Source organism: Dryas octopetala, chromosome 6, assembly GCF_963921425.1.
Source record: "Dryas octopetala chromosome 6, drDryOcto1.1, whole genome shotgun sequence".
Classification (NCBI taxonomy): Eukaryota; Viridiplantae; Streptophyta; class Magnoliopsida; order Rosales; family Rosaceae; genus Dryas; species Dryas octopetala.
In genome coordinates this window covers 5,682,060-5,698,759 of record NC_141371.1, presented here as the reverse complement: position 1 = coordinate 5,698,759, position 16,700 = coordinate 5,682,060, and the positions used below count along the sequence as shown (strand labels likewise).

The 16,700-nt window shown below is 34.1% G+C and overlaps 5 protein-coding genes across 5 annotated transcripts; 1 reads left to right on the top strand and 4 right to left on the bottom strand.

The window, feature by feature from the left end:
- Positions 1-1,324: 1,324 nt before the first annotated feature.
- Positions 1,325-2,546, bottom strand: LOC147281590 (tropinone reductase homolog). The gene is made up of 3 exons (XM_086246456.1): positions 1,958-2,546; positions 1,735-1,844; positions 1,325-1,631 (listed from the first exon to the last, which is right to left on the bottom strand). The coding sequence occupies exons 1-3, from the start codon at positions 2,463-2,465 to the stop codon at positions 1,461-1,463; spliced, it is 789 nt and encodes a 262-aa protein (XP_086102582.1). The 5' UTR covers positions 2,466-2,546; the 3' UTR covers positions 1,325-1,460.
- Positions 2,547-4,753: 2,207 nt separating this feature from the next.
- Positions 4,754-6,321, bottom strand: LOC147281589 (tropinone reductase homolog). The gene is made up of 5 exons (XM_086246507.1): positions 6,303-6,321; positions 5,636-5,913; positions 5,331-5,547; positions 5,106-5,215; positions 4,754-5,009 (listed from the first exon to the last, which is right to left on the bottom strand). Exons 1-5 carry the CDS (start codon positions 6,319-6,321, stop codon positions 4,839-4,841), a joined length of 795 nt encoding a protein of 264 aa, XP_086102633.1. The 3' UTR covers positions 4,754-4,838.
- Positions 6,322-8,705: 2,384 nt separating this feature from the next.
- LOC147281588 (tropinone reductase homolog) lies at positions 8,706-9,825 on the bottom strand. The gene is made up of 4 exons (XM_086246457.1): positions 9,743-9,825; positions 9,189-9,613; positions 8,972-9,081; positions 8,706-8,876 (listed from the first exon to the last, which is right to left on the bottom strand). Exons 1-4 carry the CDS (start codon positions 9,823-9,825, stop codon positions 8,706-8,708), a joined length of 789 nt encoding a protein of 262 aa, XP_086102583.1.
- A 2,711-nt stretch (positions 9,826-12,536) lies between these two features.
- LOC147281587 (tropinone reductase homolog At2g29290-like) lies at positions 12,537-13,965 on the bottom strand. Its single transcript, XM_086246063.1, has 5 exons — positions 13,774-13,965; positions 13,382-13,589; positions 13,020-13,236; positions 12,806-12,915; positions 12,537-12,707 (listed from the first exon to the last, which is right to left on the bottom strand). Exons 1-5 carry the CDS (start codon positions 13,863-13,865, stop codon positions 12,537-12,539), a joined length of 798 nt encoding a protein of 265 aa, XP_086102189.1. The 5' UTR covers positions 13,866-13,965.
- A 1,333-nt stretch (positions 13,966-15,298) lies between these two features.
- Positions 15,299-16,488, top strand: LOC147281586 (tropinone reductase homolog). The gene is made up of 3 exons (XM_086246506.1): positions 15,299-15,855; positions 15,969-16,078; positions 16,182-16,488. The coding sequence occupies exons 1-3, from the start codon at positions 15,348-15,350 to the stop codon at positions 16,350-16,352; spliced, it is 789 nt and encodes a 262-aa protein (XP_086102632.1). The 5' UTR covers positions 15,299-15,347; the 3' UTR covers positions 16,353-16,488.
- Positions 16,489-16,700: the final 212 nt, after the last annotated feature.

Below are 16,700 nucleotides of genomic sequence, written 5' to 3'. Positions count from 1 at the left end.
CTTGGTCAATCAATAAATAATGACTACTTGTCCACTAACTAAGTAGTTTGGGCCCAGTTCGGCCGTAATCAAGGTTTGGAATGGGAATTGATATCCATTTCATAAAAAATTGTTGTTTGGTTGAGTTTGCAAAAGGAAACAAACTAAGTAATTGACTTGAATTGAGTGGAAACCAATTCATTTAAGAGGCAGAACAAAAATACCAGGAGGGGGTAGTGTTCTTATTCCGTCCACGTATTATTTGGCTGTTAAAAAATTAGAAAAATAAATAAATTCAATCATCCACCCACGTCTTCCAATGTCTCCAGCTTCTCTCAGCCATGGCAGATCTGCCACAAACACCATATATAATCCTCTCTCCATCTTCTTGATGAGTTCGAGTTATTTCATTTTTAGGGGCTTCTTCTTCCCTTTTGATTTCATGAAAATTTTACTAGAAAGTAATTATTTGTTGTATTTCTCTCTTGAGATGTTCCCTATTATTTTGTATAGCTCTGTTAACAAAATTGCCAAAGAAACATTTCGTGGGTAAATTTTATTTTCTTGGATGAGGAAATGATGAGAGAAATGCAGAGAAAATAAGAAGTGGTTGAGAAAAAATGATTGTTCTTCTATTGGTAAGGACGAACTAGTCCCCAAATGTTCATACTAAAAACTGTATAAGGGTAAAATTGAAAAAAAAGGTTAAATCCTTTAATTCATTCCAATCGTTATCAAAAGCTAAATGGGATTAGTAAACCAGTTTTCAGATTCAACTTGTTCCAAACATTGGAATGGAAAGTACTTTAAAGTCATTCCAATATGGAATAGTTAAGTAATGTAATTCAATTCATACTCTCATCCTAGTATTCCAGCCAAACAACAAGGCCTAGTAGGGGAGATGAGAGCTTCCTAGTTTTCGTTTTTCCTTTTATGTTTGTTTTTTTTGTTCGTTTGCTATATTTTTTCAATAATTTTTTTCATTTTAATAAATTGATATATATACATAATGAAAGGACGTGCGAATGTCAAAGAGTAAGTTTCGAAATATATTCAGTTTAGATAATTATTCATGTGTAGGTCATATTTAATTTGAATAATCTGCGTGAAAATTATCACGTGTGCATATATAAGTGAGTGTATGTACGATTACTTACTCAAAATAAAATAATCATGTACATCCTACCTAAGTTAAAATCCTCATTCTCTAAATGCAACAAAATGAAAAATTGAAAGCCAATTGGCAAACCATGTATCGTTTCATTTCACATAAAACCAAACTCTTGATCATAATTCAACTTCAAGTTCTATCCAATAAAATACATTTTATTGTGCACGAGGCTTACTAAGATATGAAGGTAGATTTATGGACAAATTGGACGGACTAATTAATTATCTACATGAAAGAAATAAAAAATGTTGGAACTTATGGATAATAGACCACGTAGGCTGCTGATTTGGAAAGTCGTATATTGAGTATGTTAGAAACCGCTAACTGTAAATCCTCCATCTACACTGATGACTTGTCCATTAATGTAAGAAGCAGCAGGGAGGCAAAGAAAAGTGACCAACGATGAAACTTCATTAGGCTGAGCTGGCCGACAAATGGGAGTTCGACCTATTAGCCTTCTGAAATCATCCGTATGACCATCCTGATACAAAATTAAGTTTTAAATGTTAGATTAGATACCCTTAATTAAACCATATTAATAAAACTGGTAAAACAAAATGTTTCAACTAAATTAAGATACTTACAGAATCAACTTTGATCCCGGTGTTTACAGCCCATGGTGCTACAGTGTTTGTGCGAATGTTGTCTCTGGCCCATTCGCATGCCAAATTCTTTGAAATCTGAATTACTGCTCCTGTAAAATGCATGTCAATGGTAAAAATATTAATTCAAATGTTTTGTAAGTTGTATAATAACAAACATATGTTTTATTTTAACTGATCAATATTGAATTAATTAATTAATTACCTTTGGTTGCTGCATAGGCAGATAGTTTTGGCAGAGCTTTCAAACCAGCGATAGAGGACAGAAATACAATACTTGCATTTCCTGAGGCCTTCAAAAGAGGATATGCGAGTTGACAAAGATGGAAGGGAGCTTCAACATTGATATCCATCATACTTGAGAAATCTTGTAAACTGTATTCCGTAGTTTGTCTAAGCGTGCAAGTTGCTGCATTATTTACAAGGATGTTGAGCTTTCCATCAAATACAGATGAGACAGTGTTGATGAGCTCCTCTCTTTGAGCTTTCGAAGTGAGGTCACAAACTGAAGCACTCACTTTATATCCCTTGCTCTTCCATTCTCGAACCCTCTCGTGGATGAGTGTTTGGTTTCGAGCACAGGTGTGCACAGTGGCTCCGAGTCCTGCTAGCTCTTCAACTATGGCATATCCGATGCCTTGAGTTCCACCAGTGACAAGGGCAGTCATACCCTTTAGAGACCATCTTTGGCTATTGAAACCTGCACCTGCCATTTATATATATCTTAAATATTAATTTGCTTCTGCAACACTATTAGTTCCTCTTCAAATATGATCGAGTGGTTAACAGGGCAAGAAAGGCATCTAGCTGTGTATAATTGATTAAGCAGGTAGATTGAGCTAAATGTGGATGTCGGGAATATATGAATGCTGTACCTGTATATATATAGTTTTGCTGCTGAACACCGATATTGAAATTAAATCAATTCAAACATAAAATTAAGAACAAAGAAAGGATCATACAACTAGCTACCTAGCCTACGTAGTGGGGCTGAGTCAAATTTCTTGTTAGATGGGGTTGTCAAATGTCAATTCAATACATTGATGGGAGTATAAAATAATAGAACCATATATGCATGTCAAAATCAATTTATAATAAATTTGACTTTCATGTATTCAATTCAGAGGCGCACTTAGAATTAGTTAATTAATGTTAGATTCTCTTAACATCATATGAATTAATCTTATATTCAGAGGAGTACGTACTTAATTAGATTAATCTTAGATCAGAAAACAAATTCGGATCAAAATGTACGGCACGTATAGTTGACATTGTGGAGTTGACCCAATTTCGAATCAATGTGAAACCGCACGTAACATTGGGCATCTTGGACCTGTCATAAATCATAAATGGTCGTACATTTAACAATATGGATATGCAAGAGCCGAAAGTCCTGAAATTTAAGTTGAGAAGAGCCCACTATGCGACTTGGTCTGTTTAATTACAACACACCCTTTGGATACGTTGTTGCTGAGTTTTTTTTTTTTTTTTTTTAATATATGCAATTGGTTATGTCTTTGGCTTGAAATTGTTGATATTATCAACTTCATGATTGGATTCTAAGTTGAGCACATCCTTATACACCCAACAATTCTTTACATAAATTTTTGCCTAGTTTCTTGCAGGTCTATATCTAGTTCATCGCTTTAGGTATCCAATAATTCAATATTATGACTTTCAATTTAAATGAATTTAATTTGAAAAAACTTATAGCTGATGTTCAATGTCGTGTGATTAATTACACTTGGGCTGATAGTTATGCATGAATGTAATTCTCATAATATTCATGACGCGTAGATTAATTAAAGTTTCACCTACAAATAGATGAGATTTTTTATTATTATAATTGTCATTCATGAAATTTGAACTCATAATATCTTTTCATAAAGAAGAGACTATATATCAGTAGTGCTCCCACCACTAGACTAAATAATCATTGACAACCTTCGTTCTTAACATATACAGGTTTTAAAAATAAATGAGTCATAATCAAAATTTGGTTCTAACAAGAGGTCTGATATTGCTCATTTTCTATTTTGCATATATTTTTTTAATTACTATTTTTTTCTGTTCTATTTTTCCATTTTATTTAGCCGATTTATAATTACATAATTCTTGATCTTATTTACTTAAGCATATGAAAAACTATTGGCCATCAAACTTTCTTTATGTAGTAAATATATATATATACTGGTTAGCAAGTTAATACAAAATTAACCATATTTTTGGAACCACCACATAACTAATTTCATAATCCGAACCATCAATTATTTAGGTTATACTTCAAAGATCATCATTGCAAAAAATCTAACTAAATCGAAAATCATTTAGTCATCTAATTGAGATCAAATAAACAAATGATCAGTGTTTTCGATAAAAACATATAAATAGTTGTTGTTATAATTAAATGACTAAATGACTTCTGATTTTGGAGATTTTTTACAAGGATGATCTTTGAAGTAGGGCCTAAAAAATAAACGGTTCGGATTTTGAGATTACATTGTGCGGTGGGCCAACATGGTGGTCCGTTGAAGCCTACTCTAAGCATGTAGCTCTCGCGAGTCTTTTGGCTATAGAACAATCAGTGCCGTCTTGTCTGCAATATGGGGTTTCGTGAGTTGATCGCCAACGCGGTTAAACGTGCGGAACTAATAAGCACCATGCAGGTTCACTGATCAACACCGGGGAAAGAGGGGCGCAGGGGGTACTCCCCCGTAAGCGATATAGCCTTCTCTGTTAATAGACTACATTTTGGTAACCAATTGACAAGACCATCATTTCCCAGACAACCAAACTATTCATATTTTGAACAATCCAACAGTTTAGGTATAGTTCAGTTACAGACACCCAAAAAGGAGGTATAAAGTTGATTCTTACAAAAATACAAAGTAAACTGCCGAAATTACAGAGACTAGCTTTTCGGCAACAATATTTTCATTTTATTGTTTGCATGAAGCTTGTTAATCTACAAATGGTCACAAATCAACAAATTGGAGTAACTGGTTATATGAACAACCAAATGATCGAATTACAAATGTGGAACTGGTTAAACAGGCTTCTGATTTGGCGCCATCTGATACAGCTTGCTAGAAACCACTAACTGTAAATCCTCCATCAACGCTAATAACTTGTCCATTGATGTAAGAAGCAGTAGGAAGGCAAAGAAAAGTGACTAAGGATGAAATTTCATTAGGTTCTGCAAGACGACGAATGGGAGTTCGACCAATTAGTCGTCTGAAATCATCAGCATGACCATCCTGATACAAAATCAAGTTTAAAATGTTAGATATATTATGTAATTAATTACTTATAATTGGCCTGTGTGGATGAGATGCGTGTATATATATACTTACAGATTCAACTTGTACCCCGGTGTTGACAGCCCATGGCGCTACAGTGTTTGTGCGGATGTTGTCTTTTGCCCATTCACAAGCCAAATTCTTTGAAATCTGGATTACTGCAGCTGTAAAAAACCAACAATAACAATATTTAGAGGTCTTTCAAACATATTAGCTTTATGTAATAACATAAATGCATGCAATGCTTTCTTTTAGCATATTAATTACTCCCTTAATTACCTTTGGTTGCTGCATAGGCAGATAGTTTTGGTAGAGCTATCACACCCGCGATCGAAGCGACAAATACAATACTTGCGTTTCCTGAGGCCTTCAAGAGAGGGTATGCAAGTTGACAAAGATGGTAGGGAGCTTCAACATTTGTACCCATCATGCTTGACAAATCTTCTAAACTGTAGTCTGTAGTTCCTCTAAGTGTAACTGTTGCAGCATTATTTACCTGTAGCATTTTGGAAAAGGGACTAGATGATCAGGCCTAATGCACATGTAACAAATTAAGGCATATATGCCACAAATTGCGCACTTACAAGGATGTTAAGCTTTCCATGAAAAACAGAGGAGACAGAGTTGATGAGCTGCTCCCTTTGATCTTTAGAAGTGAGGTCACAAACTGAAGCACTTACTTTGAATCCCTTTTTCTTCCATTCACGAACCCTCTCATCAATCTGTGCTTGGTTTCGAGCACAAGTATGGACAGTAGCACCAAGTCCTGCTAACTCTTCTACTATGGCATATCCGATGCCTTTAGTTCCACCAGTAACAAGAGCAGTCATGCCATTTAGAGACCATCTTTGGCTTCTGAAACCTGTCCCTGCAATCCCAGGCATGTTTTGCTTCTGCAAATTTGTTCCCTTCAACTGGTTGTTGGTTAACAGGCGATTTAGAAAGCTGCGTATGATTAAGCAGATGCAGATGTAATGAATTAAATGTTGATGTCTGGATAATCTATGAAGGCTATGTATATATATATATAGTACTCCTGTTGTACACCGATATTGAAACAATGAAACAATGAAACCATAATAAATATTAAATTAAGAGCAAGAAAGCGTCAAACAGCGTAGTGGCTGTCTTGGGCTAGCTGACTGAGTCAAACTTCTTTTTAATTAATTAGTAATATTAATATATATGTTAGCTAGGGATTGTCATTTGTCAATTCATTAATAGACCAATTGATGGGAGTATATACTTGACTTTTTTTTTTTTTGGCCATGATTATATACTTGACTTTGATAGTTTGATATATACTGTCAATTCAGAGGGATCATATCCTAAGGCTTATTATTACGGTTATTGCATTATATGGGGTGATTTTATGTGTCTTGTAATCGTATCAAACGATTTATATATTTTCATTTAAAGTTGAAAAAATATTATAAATTAATTTTATCATTTCTTTTTTCACTTAAATAATAAATACATGATTATAATTAAAATATTAAGAATAAATCCGTTATATCCTTTTAATAACAAAAGATTTAGATGAGAATGAGCCTCACTGATCGAACGCAAGGTCTAATTGATCCAATTCGGATTTTAGAATGTGAAAACATAGGATGCGTTAGGCATCTTTGACTTTGTTTTTGGTATACAATAAATTTATGGAACCGTTGACTATGCATCACTGACTTCCCATTGGTAATTTGGTTGTACCGTAGGTTGTACATGTATCAATTGCAAGCCCTATGGAAAAACAACAATATGCACCTTTTGACTAGGAGTCTAGGACAAGCCAAATCAATTTCAAGCTGCTTTCCCTTTAATGTATAGGTATCTGGGCCTTAGGTCCCCATCCCATCAAAAGAAATATATCAATAATGCTAAAGATTTTATAGAAAATTAAGATTAAATACCAAATATCAATAATTTTTTAATAAAGCAGCAAGACACTAATTTTTTTTAATTTAAGTACTAACTTAGAGTAAAACATTTTGGATTAGGTCACAAATCAGTTTGTCATACAGTTGTGACTGTCGAACAGTTACAGTTGTAATTGTCGAACAGTCACAGTTGTGACTATTTAAAATTTATAAAAAATCAAAATTTTTAGGGTTTCATACTTTTGATTTATGTTTGGGGGATGAAATCCTATAACTCAAAGACTAAATATTAAAATTTAAGCCTTGCAAATATTGAAAAAACAATAAATCAATAAAAAAGTTATGACTGTTAGACAGTCACAGTTCGATATAACTATATTTTTTAAAGTTGGTACCTAAACTGAAATTTAGTACCTAAACTGAAATGACATAAATGTTTTAGTAGTTGAAATGAAAAAACATTATAATTTGGTACCTAAAGTCAATGGACCTTTGATTTTAAGTTTATATTTTAAATTTGGATCCCAAATATACATGTAAATATTTTATTTATTATAAAATTAATAATTTTAAAAATAAGGCATATATGAATTAATAAAATACTGACACATTATTTAAAATCCTAGTATTGTTCAAAATATATAAGTATTAGCTAGTTTTTTTTGTGTGATATATAGGCATCTAGTTGAATTCTTTAGGTACCGACATTTTGAATTTCAACTTAAATGGTTTTATTCAACTTTGTGGGCAATGGTGGATTCGTGGTTGTGTACTTTCGTACATGAAAATAAGAAAGGGTTGGTTTCAATGAGAAAGGGACCAATGTGGGCCTGTGGCCAAGTGAATGAAGGTAATGGATTATGAATTTACTACATATGTATTATGTGCAGACTCAATTTCCATATTCCGCAAACAATGTAATAAATTTTTTAGATAATGCTACATAATAATACAAATAATACTTTATCTTTTTATTTTCAGAGTTATATGAAGTATTGATGTTGTATATAGATTCATAAGGGTGGAGTTTCAGATGCATATGCATAGATATACAAAATATCTGGTTTCTTGGGCCGCATTCTTCGTTTTTCTTCTCTCTCTAGCTAGCTAGTTTGTTTTCCTCTCCAGTTTTTGTTTTCTTTTTCTTTTATTGATCGAATAAGTTGGGAATCGGTCGGGTAGACCATTATTTCCCAGACAAGAAAGTGTTCATGATCTCAGCAATTAATGAGGTATAGTACACCTTCAGCTGATATCCAAATGCGGTATAAATTAATTAGTTGATTCTTACAAAGTAAACTACACTTTACACAGAGACTTTTTGGCCAACAATTGCATTTTAATGAAGTTGACAATTAACATATACATGTGGAATGATCAACAATTAAACTGCACGGACTAATTAAAAGAAATTAGTTATATATGGACTGAATTTTCATCTGATTTTCCAATATGAAGATTGAGTTGATACAAATGGATTAAGATTTTGTTACTTCCTACCAATTAATCCCACTTCCTCTAAACAGTACGTGTCTAACTGCATGCATAATTAAAACTAACCAATCCTGATTAACAACTAATTGTAACAGCCTCCACAGCTCATCCATTATTTGATCAGGCAACTTCTGACTTGGATGTTAGCTGCCACCCTTTATTTGTCCTTCATTGTCTATCCACAGAAAAAAAATAAAAGAATATTACAACGGAAAATATATAGTATTAATGTTCGAGATAGGCTGCTGATGGGTCGATTTTGCAACCTTGTGTATTGAGTTTGTTAGAAACCACTAACTGTAAATCCTCCATCGACACTGATGACTTGTCCATTGATGTAAGAAGCAGCAGGGAGACAAAGAAAAGTGACCAACGATGAAACTTCATTAGGCTGAGCTGGCCGACAAATGGGAGTTCGACCTATTAGCCTTCTGAAATCATCCGTATGACCATCCTGATACAAAATTAAGTTTTAAATGTTAGATTAGATACCCTTAAACCATATTAATAAAACTGGTAAAACAAAATGTTTCACCTAAAGATACTTACAGAATCAACTTTGATCCCGGTGTTGACAGCCCATGGTGCTACAGTGTTTGTGCGAATGTTGTCTTTGGCCCATTCACATGCCAAATTCTTTGAAATCTGAATTACTGCTCCTGTAAAATGTCAATGGTAAAAATATTAATTCAAATGTTTTGTGTTGTATAATAACATATATATGTTTTATTTTAACTGATCAATATTGACTTAATTAATTACGTACCTTTGGTTGCTGCATAGGCAGATAGTTTTGGCAGAGCTTTCAAACCAGCGATGGAGGACAGAAATACAATACTTGCATTTCCCGAGGCCTTCAAAAGGGGATACGCAAGTTGACAAAGATGGAAGGAAGCTTCAACATTGATACCCATCATACTTGAGAAATCTTCTAAACTGTATTCTGTAGTTTGTCTAAGCGTGCAAGTTGCAGCATTATTTACAAGGATGTTGATCTTGCCATCAAAAACAGATGAGACTGTGTTCATGAGCTCCTCCCTTTGAGCTTTAGATGTGAGGTCACAAACTGAAGCACTCACTTTATATCCCTTGCTCTTCCATTCTCGAACCCTCTCATGGATCAGTGTTTGGTTACGAGCACAGGTATGCACAGTGGCTCCGAGTCCTGCTAGCTCTTCGACTATGGCATATCTGATATATAGAACACAACAACAATGTTAATTAGTTAGCAAAAAATAATATACACAAGAAGTAAATTTAAATTTGCAAATATAGCGATAATATATGATCAAGAAAAAAGATATATAGCTAATTGATTACCCAATGCCTTGAGTTCCTCCTGTGACGAGGGCAGTCATACCCTTCAGAGACCATCTTTGGCTTTTGAAACCTGCACCTTCCATGTCTTAATAAATTTAATTTGCTTCTGCAACTCTTTGTTATTCCTTCAAGTACTATTCAAGCTAGTGGTTAATTAACAGGGCAGGCTAATTAACTGTACGTAGTGTGTATTAGTTAAGCACAATGAATTAAAATGTGGATGGATGAATGATATCTGTGAAAGCTATTTGCATGTATATATAGTAATGTTGGTGAACACCGATATTGAAATTAACCAATTAAATTGAGAATAAAAAATTAAAGACAAGAAACGGATCAAACAGCGTACTAGTGGCCCTTGATCTCTACTTGGACTGAGTCAAAACATCTTATCAGTATGTTAAGGATTGTCCATATATTGTCAACTTGTCATTTGTCAATTCAATATGTAGAGCGATGGGAGTATATACCTGACTTTGATATGTAGTTTGGTGTATTCAATTCAATTCAGAGGAATCGCAAAATGGGAAGCTGGCTAGGCTTATATATAATTATCGTTACAGTTCGACTTACAAGAGCATGCAAAGTGGTTGTCGTACTCCATACTTAAATCGATGGTGGCCTTAATTTAATGACGAAATTAATAATTGACCTTGCTTGAGTAGCTGACCCAATTTAGCTGACCCGTACGCACCACACATTGATATATATATATATATATATATATATATATATAACCATCTTTGACATGCATCTTATATATTTTACATTAATTAAAAATATCCCCATGCATGAAGGAAATTGAAAAGAGCTCACCAATATTCAAGAACCCGGTCTATCTCAGTATGTCTAAGTGTACATCTTTGGATAGTACGTGTTGTATATATATTCAGCTCCAATTGCAACTGCTGTTTTTTCTGGTGATATGCCTTCAAGGAATTTCTGATACCTTTAACTTCATGACATGCCTTATATGCACCAATTTGATATTTTTGGTGTAGTTAGTGCCTTCAGATCGATGCACCTCATTCACTGCATGTAATACATGATTTCTTGGTAACCACAAAAAATGAATTTGCTAATTACAGAGATTTGATTAAGAGAAAGAATGAAACCTATATTATCATATATAGCAGATGAACATATATGATTATTTTGGTCCATTAACCATCTTCCAATACGCTAAGTTTCAACAACTCTTGCTCTTTACATTTTTTCCACCATGTGAGGGATTCAATTCTTTCTTCTATTTTTTATCATTTTCTCATAATTTTAATAAATATTTAGTTAATACTAAATAATATATAATAATAATACGTACAAATAATACTTTATCTTTCTATTTTATCAAAACTAATATTTTACACATTGATGGTGTATAAGTTGTCAGGTCATTTATGTAAAATTAAAAATTATTTTAATTTTTAATTCTTCAAATTACACGTGACCAATAAACATTTCATACACTATATATAAACTCCACTAGGTTCTTTTCAAAACAAAAAAAAACTCCACTAGCATTTCAACCAATAAAAAATACTCCACTAGAAATTAGGTTGAAGTTGCATAATAATAAAAAATAAAAAAAGTTTTACTTAAGAATTTATTTAAAGAAAATTGTACCCATATGTGAGCTGTGTAAGTAGAAGGTCAAGTTTGGACATCGCTTTAGCGACTCATACCGCGCTATGCGCAACTAACTAACGGGCTTTGGTCCTTTTCGTAGTGTAGTCCATTGACCGATTAAGGTATCATTGGATCGAGCCGGGCCCAAGCATTCGTTCAATCTCTGAATTCATCGTTATTTTATGACAAAAAATTAGCAATGCCAATGCCCTCTGAGGCTCTGACCATAGGCCATTTTCACTTTGCTTCCCAAACATATAATTTGGCATTCACGCGCTTTCTAAACTTTCAAAAGATTCTAATATGTCTTCTACTATTGAATCCGTTAAATATTTACTTTGTTAAATTGAAACACATGATGTGCACTTAACCAACAAAAAAGCCCTTAAATAGGTTTTCCTTTTTTGTGTGAATTCTTAAAAAATGACTTACATGTCCGTAATGATAAAAAATACCTTAAAAGGCAAGTCAAAATGCGTAAATGTATTGAAAAATAACATAAATTTTGACAGAACTAATGGTATAAAGTACATTATAAGTTTTTGAAAGTTTTTTTATTTGTTCATAAAACAAAGTAAAATATAACCTATAGTTCAGTTGGTGTTGCTAACATTTTTCCAATTTTTTTTTAAGAAATTATAGTTGTTATTACAGATGAATAATGCTATATAAGTCATGTTTATTTACTTACATATGTTATTACGGGATCCATACAAGTAACGAGTCTCAACTCTCACGTAGATCATATTTTTTAAAAAGAAGTAATTAGCAAATGTTGTACAAAAAATTTGATCGTTGGTTGTAGTTTTCTTTTATCCTGGAGATTAGGTTTTTGATGTTCAGTTTACCATAGTACTATTAAGATTGAAAAGAAAAAATGGACTTAAGTTAATTTGGTCACAATAGTACAATTAGTTCCAAACAACCAAATTGTTCACAAATTGGAAGAGATGAACAATTATTGGTACAGTTTAGCTAACTAGCTGACGTTCAAATGAGGTATAAAGTTTAATATTGCACTGTAAACGCCAAATTACATAGACTTGTTTTGCCAACAGTATTGAATTTTACTGTTTAAGCTTGACCACACATGTGGAACTATCAACAAATTGGTGGGATTGATTATCCACAGAAAAAAAAAAAAAAAATGGTGGGCCTTCTGATTAGGCTAGAAACCGCTAACAGTAAATCCTCCATCCACACTGATGACTTGTCCATTGATATATGAAGCAGCAGGGAGGCAAAGGAAAGTCACCAAGGACGAAATCTCATTAGGCTCTGCAAGCCGTCGGATGGGAGTTCGACCGATTAGCCGTCTGAAATCATCAGCATGACCATCCTGATTGAAAATTAAGTTTTAAATGTTAGATTAGATATCCCTAAACCTTATTTATTAAACTGGTTAAATACAAAAAGGTGGAGGAGAGATGGAATTACAGATTCAACTTGAACTCCAGTGTTGACAGCCCATGGAGCCACAGTGTTTGTGCGGATGTTGTCTCTTGCCCATTCACATGCCAAATTCTTTGAAATCTGAATTACTGCTCCTGTAAAATGTCAATGGTAATAATATTAATTTAAATGTCCTGTAACTCTGTAAGTAATAACATACATTTTGGTTTTTGAACAAATTAGTGACTTAATTAATTACCTTTGGTTGCTGCATAGGCAGATAGTTTTGGTAGAGCTATCACCCCAGCAATAGAAGACACAAATACAATACTGGCATTTCCTGAGGCCTTCAAGAGAGGGTATGCAAGTTGACAAAGATGGTAGGGAGATTCAACATTGGTACGCATCATACTTGAGAAGTCTTCTAAACTGTAATCTGTAGTTCCTCTTAGTGTAACTGTTGCAGCATTGTTTACCTGTAGAAATAGAAATCACTGAAAATTAAATTTCACACTAAGTTTTGGAAAATAAGGGATAGATCAGGCCTAATGCAGATGACTATAGTTTAGTCACAAATAAAACAGAGAAGCAAAAATGTAACATAGGCAATAAATTGCTTACAAGGATGTTAAGCTTGCCATCAAAAACAGAGGAGACTGTGTTGATGAGCTGTTCCCTTTGATCTTTAGAAGTGAGGTCACAAACTGAGGCAGTCACTTTGAAGCCCTTACACTTCCATTCTCGAACTCTCTCCTCGATCTGTGCTTGGTTTCGAGCACAGGTGTGCACAGTGGCTCCAAGTCCTGCTAGCTCTTCTACTATGGCATATCTGATATGTTGCATAATACCCAACAACAATGTTAACAACAAGTACCCAATACAACAAATAAATATGAATTTGCAAATGCACAGAAACAATGGAGAGAGAGAGAGAGAGAGAGAGAGAGAGAGAGAGAGAGAGAGAGAGAGAGAGAGAGAGAGAGAGAGAGAGAGAGAGAGAGAGAGCTAATTACCCAATGCCTTGAGTTCCACCAGTGACAAGGGCAGTCATGCCCTGTAGAGACCATCTTTGGGTTCTGAAACCTGTCCCTGCAACTCCAGGCATGTTTTGCCTTTTGCAATTAACTATATGTTCCCTTCAAGTGGTTATTGGTTAACAGACAATCAAGAAAGCTAGCTCAGCTGCGTATAATATTAAGCACAAGTGAAATCAATGGACTCAAATTTTGGTTGTCTGGATAATCTGTGAAAGCTCTGTATATATAGTATTCTTGGTGAACACCGATTTTGAAACCAAAATATTAAATTAAGAGCGAAAAACAAACAGCGTAGTGGCCCTCCTTTGGCCGAGTCAAACCTCTTGTTATTGTCAATTTCAACGTATTGGTGGGCACCAACCATAAACCACGTCAAAACTTTATATTCTTGACTTTGATTTATATTCAATTCAGAGGAACATAATTATAGATTCTCGTAAATGGCAATATATGGTTTTGTAAAATATTACTGTTACTGCAAAAAAGGTGATATTACTTTAATTTACTTTCATGTCATCAACTGCTACTAACTCCTTCCATGCACTCAATTTTGTTTTATCAACTTCTTATGACATATATATCCCCAAATTGACCAGTGATCACCCCTTTCGGCACCTCCTTTCTCTATATTTTTGTTTCTGTTTTACATCCCACCTTCTTTCCTTGCCTAAGATAATATGCTTTTGAACATAAAAGTGACACTACTTCTACCCACCAAACCTACTAGTCCTCCGCTACTTTTTGTTTTCTAACTACAGTTTCATCCTTTTCTAAAATAGCATTCCCTATTATAGATTAGTAATTATATCTAACAAAAAAAATAATGTCACAATGAGGCATTTATTCAAATTTGAGCTCATTTTAAATCTCATCAAATTTTGTGACCCAATAGCATTATTGATCATGTACCCACTAAATTTCAAACTTAGGTTTCATTCCATTAAACATGGCAATTGAGCCCAATATCCGAGACCAAAGAATCAACTAACTTGGCCCATTAAACCAAAGAGTAGCCTTGTTTTTGGGCCTCTGGCCCCCAATATCACCAAAAAAAAAAAAAACCCCCAAGTCTAAGATGCTCAATGTTACTTGCGGTTTCACATTAATTCGAAATTGGGTCAGCTCCACAACGTCAACTATATGTACCGTGCATTTTCCGTATTTGTTTTTTAATCTAAGATTAGTGCTAAGTACTCGTTAATTGAATACATCAAAGTCAATAATATATATTATACTCCCATCATGTATGAAATTGACATTTGACAATCCCCAACTAACAACAAATTTGACTCAGCCCAAGGAGGCCGGGCCAGTACGCTAGGTAGCTAGCTTGTTGTTTGATCCTTTCTTGTTCTTAATTTTATATTTTAACTAATTTAATTTCAATCTCGGTGTTCAGTGTTCAGCAACAAAATTATATATATACACCTACAGCTTTCATATATTTCCATCATCCACACTTTAGCTCAACATTCAATTGAACGCAGCTAGCTACATTTCTTGCCCAGTTTACCACTTGAATAGTTGAAGGGAAACAAATTAAGACAGAAATGGCAGGTGCAGGTTTCAATAGCCAAAGATGGTCTCTAAAGGGTATGACTGCCCTTGTCACTGGTGGAACTCAAGGCATCGGATATGCCATAGTTGAAGAGCTAGCAGGACTCGGAGCCACTGTGCACACCTGTGCTCGAAACCAAACACTCATCCACGAGAGGGTTCGAGAATGGAAGAGCAAGGGATATAAAGTGAGTGCTTCAGTTTGTGACCTCACTTCGAAAGCTCAAAGAGAGGAGCTCATCAACACTGTCTCATCTGTATTTGATGGAAAGCTCAACATCCTTGTAAATAATGCAGCAACTTGCACGCTTAGACAAACTACGGAATACAGTTTACAAGATTTCTCAAGTATGATGGATATCAATGTTGAAGCTCCCTTCCATCTTTGTCAACTCGCATATCCTCTTTTGAAGGCCTCAGGAAATGCAAGTATTGTATTTCTGTCCTCTATCGCTGGTTTGAAAGCTCTGCCAAAACTATCTGCCTATGCAGCAACCAAAGGTAATTAATTAATTAATTCAATATTGATCAGTTAAAATAAAACATATGTTTGTTATTATACAACTTACAAAACATTTGAATTAATATTTTTACCATTGACATGCATTTTACAGGAGCAGTAATTCAGATTTCAAAGAATTTGGCATGCGAATGGGCCAGAGACAACATTCGCACAAACACTGTAGCACCATGGGCTGTAAACACCGGGATCAAAGTTGATTCTGTAAGTATCTTAATTTAGTTGAAACATTTTGTTTTACCAGTTTTATTAATATGGTTTAATTAAGGGTATCTAATCTAACATTTAAAACTTAATTTTGTATCAGGATGGTCATACGGATGATTTCAGAAGGCTAATAGGTCGAACTCCCATTTGTCGGCCAGCTCAGCCTAATGAAGTTTCATCGTTGGTCACTTTTCTTTGCCTCCCTGCTGCTTCTTACATTAATGGACAAGTCATCAGTGTAGATGGAGGATTTACAGTTAGCGGTTTCTAACATACTCAATATACGACTTTCCAAATCAGCAGCCTACGTGGTCTATTATCCATAAGTTCCAACATTTTTTATTTCTTTCATGTAGATAATTAATTAGTCCGTCCAATTTGTCCATAAATCTACCTTCATATCTTAGTAAGCCTCGTGCACAATAAAATGTATTTTATTGGATAGAACTTGAAGTTGAATTATGATCAAGAGTTTGGTTTTATGTGAAATGAAACGATACATGGTTTGCCAATTGGCTTTCAATTTTTCATTTTGTTGCATTTAGAGAATGAGGATTTTAACTTAGGTAGGATGTACATGATTATTTTATTTTGAGTAAGTAATCGTACATACACTCAC

Excerpts from the sequence above, each read along its gene's own strand:
- LOC147281587 (XM_086246063.1), bottom strand. The coding sequence starts at position 13,865 with ATGCCTGGAGTTGCAGGGACAGGTTTCAGAACCCAAAGATGGTCTCTA. Across the intron at positions 13,590-13,773 it reads GGTGGAACTCAAGGCATTGG|ATATGCCATAGTAGAAGAGC; the intron begins GTAATTAGCTCT and ends GCAACATATCAG. Across the intron at positions 12,916-13,019 it reads TGCCTATGCAGCAACCAAAG|GAGCAGTAATTCAGATTTCA; the intron begins GTAATTAATTAA and ends GACATTTTACAG.
- LOC147281590 (XM_086246456.1), bottom strand. The coding sequence starts at position 2,465 with ATGGCAGGTGCAGGTTTCAATAGCCAAAGATGGTCTCTAAAGGGTATG. Across the intron at positions 1,845-1,957 it reads TGCCTATGCAGCAACCAAAG|GAGCAGTAATTCAGATTTCA; the intron begins GTAATTAATTAA and ends TGCATTTTACAG. Across the intron at positions 1,632-1,734 it reads CCGGGATCAAAGTTGATTCT|GATGGTCATACGGATGATTT; the intron begins GTAAGTATCTTA and ends ATTTTGTATCAG.
- LOC147281589 (XM_086246507.1), bottom strand. Across the intron at positions 5,548-5,635 it reads ATGGAAAGCTTAACATCCTT|GTAAATAATGCTGCAACAGT; the intron begins GTAAGTGCGCAA and ends AAAATGCTACAG. Across the intron at positions 5,010-5,105 it reads CCGGGGTACAAGTTGAATCT|GATGGTCATGCTGATGATTT; the intron begins GTAAGTATATAT and ends ATTTTGTATCAG.
- LOC147281586 (XM_086246506.1), top strand. The coding sequence starts at position 15,348 with ATGGCAGGTGCAGGTTTCAATAGCCAAAGATGGTCTCTAAAGGGTATG. Across the intron at positions 15,856-15,968 it reads TGCCTATGCAGCAACCAAAG|GAGCAGTAATTCAGATTTCA; the intron begins GTAATTAATTAA and ends TGCATTTTACAG. Across the intron at positions 16,079-16,181 it reads CCGGGATCAAAGTTGATTCT|GATGGTCATACGGATGATTT; the intron begins GTAAGTATCTTA and ends ATTTTGTATCAG.
- LOC147281588 (XM_086246457.1), bottom strand. The coding sequence starts at position 9,825 with ATGGAAGGTGCAGGTTTCAAAAGCCAAAGATGGTCTCTGAAGGGTATG. Across the intron at positions 9,614-9,742 it reads GGAGGAACTCAAGGCATTGG|ATATGCCATAGTCGAAGAGC; the intron begins GTAATCAATTAG and ends TCTATATATCAG. Across the intron at positions 8,877-8,971 it reads CCGGGATCAAAGTTGATTCT|GATGGTCATACGGATGATTT; the intron begins GTAAGTATCTTT and ends ATTTTGTATCAG.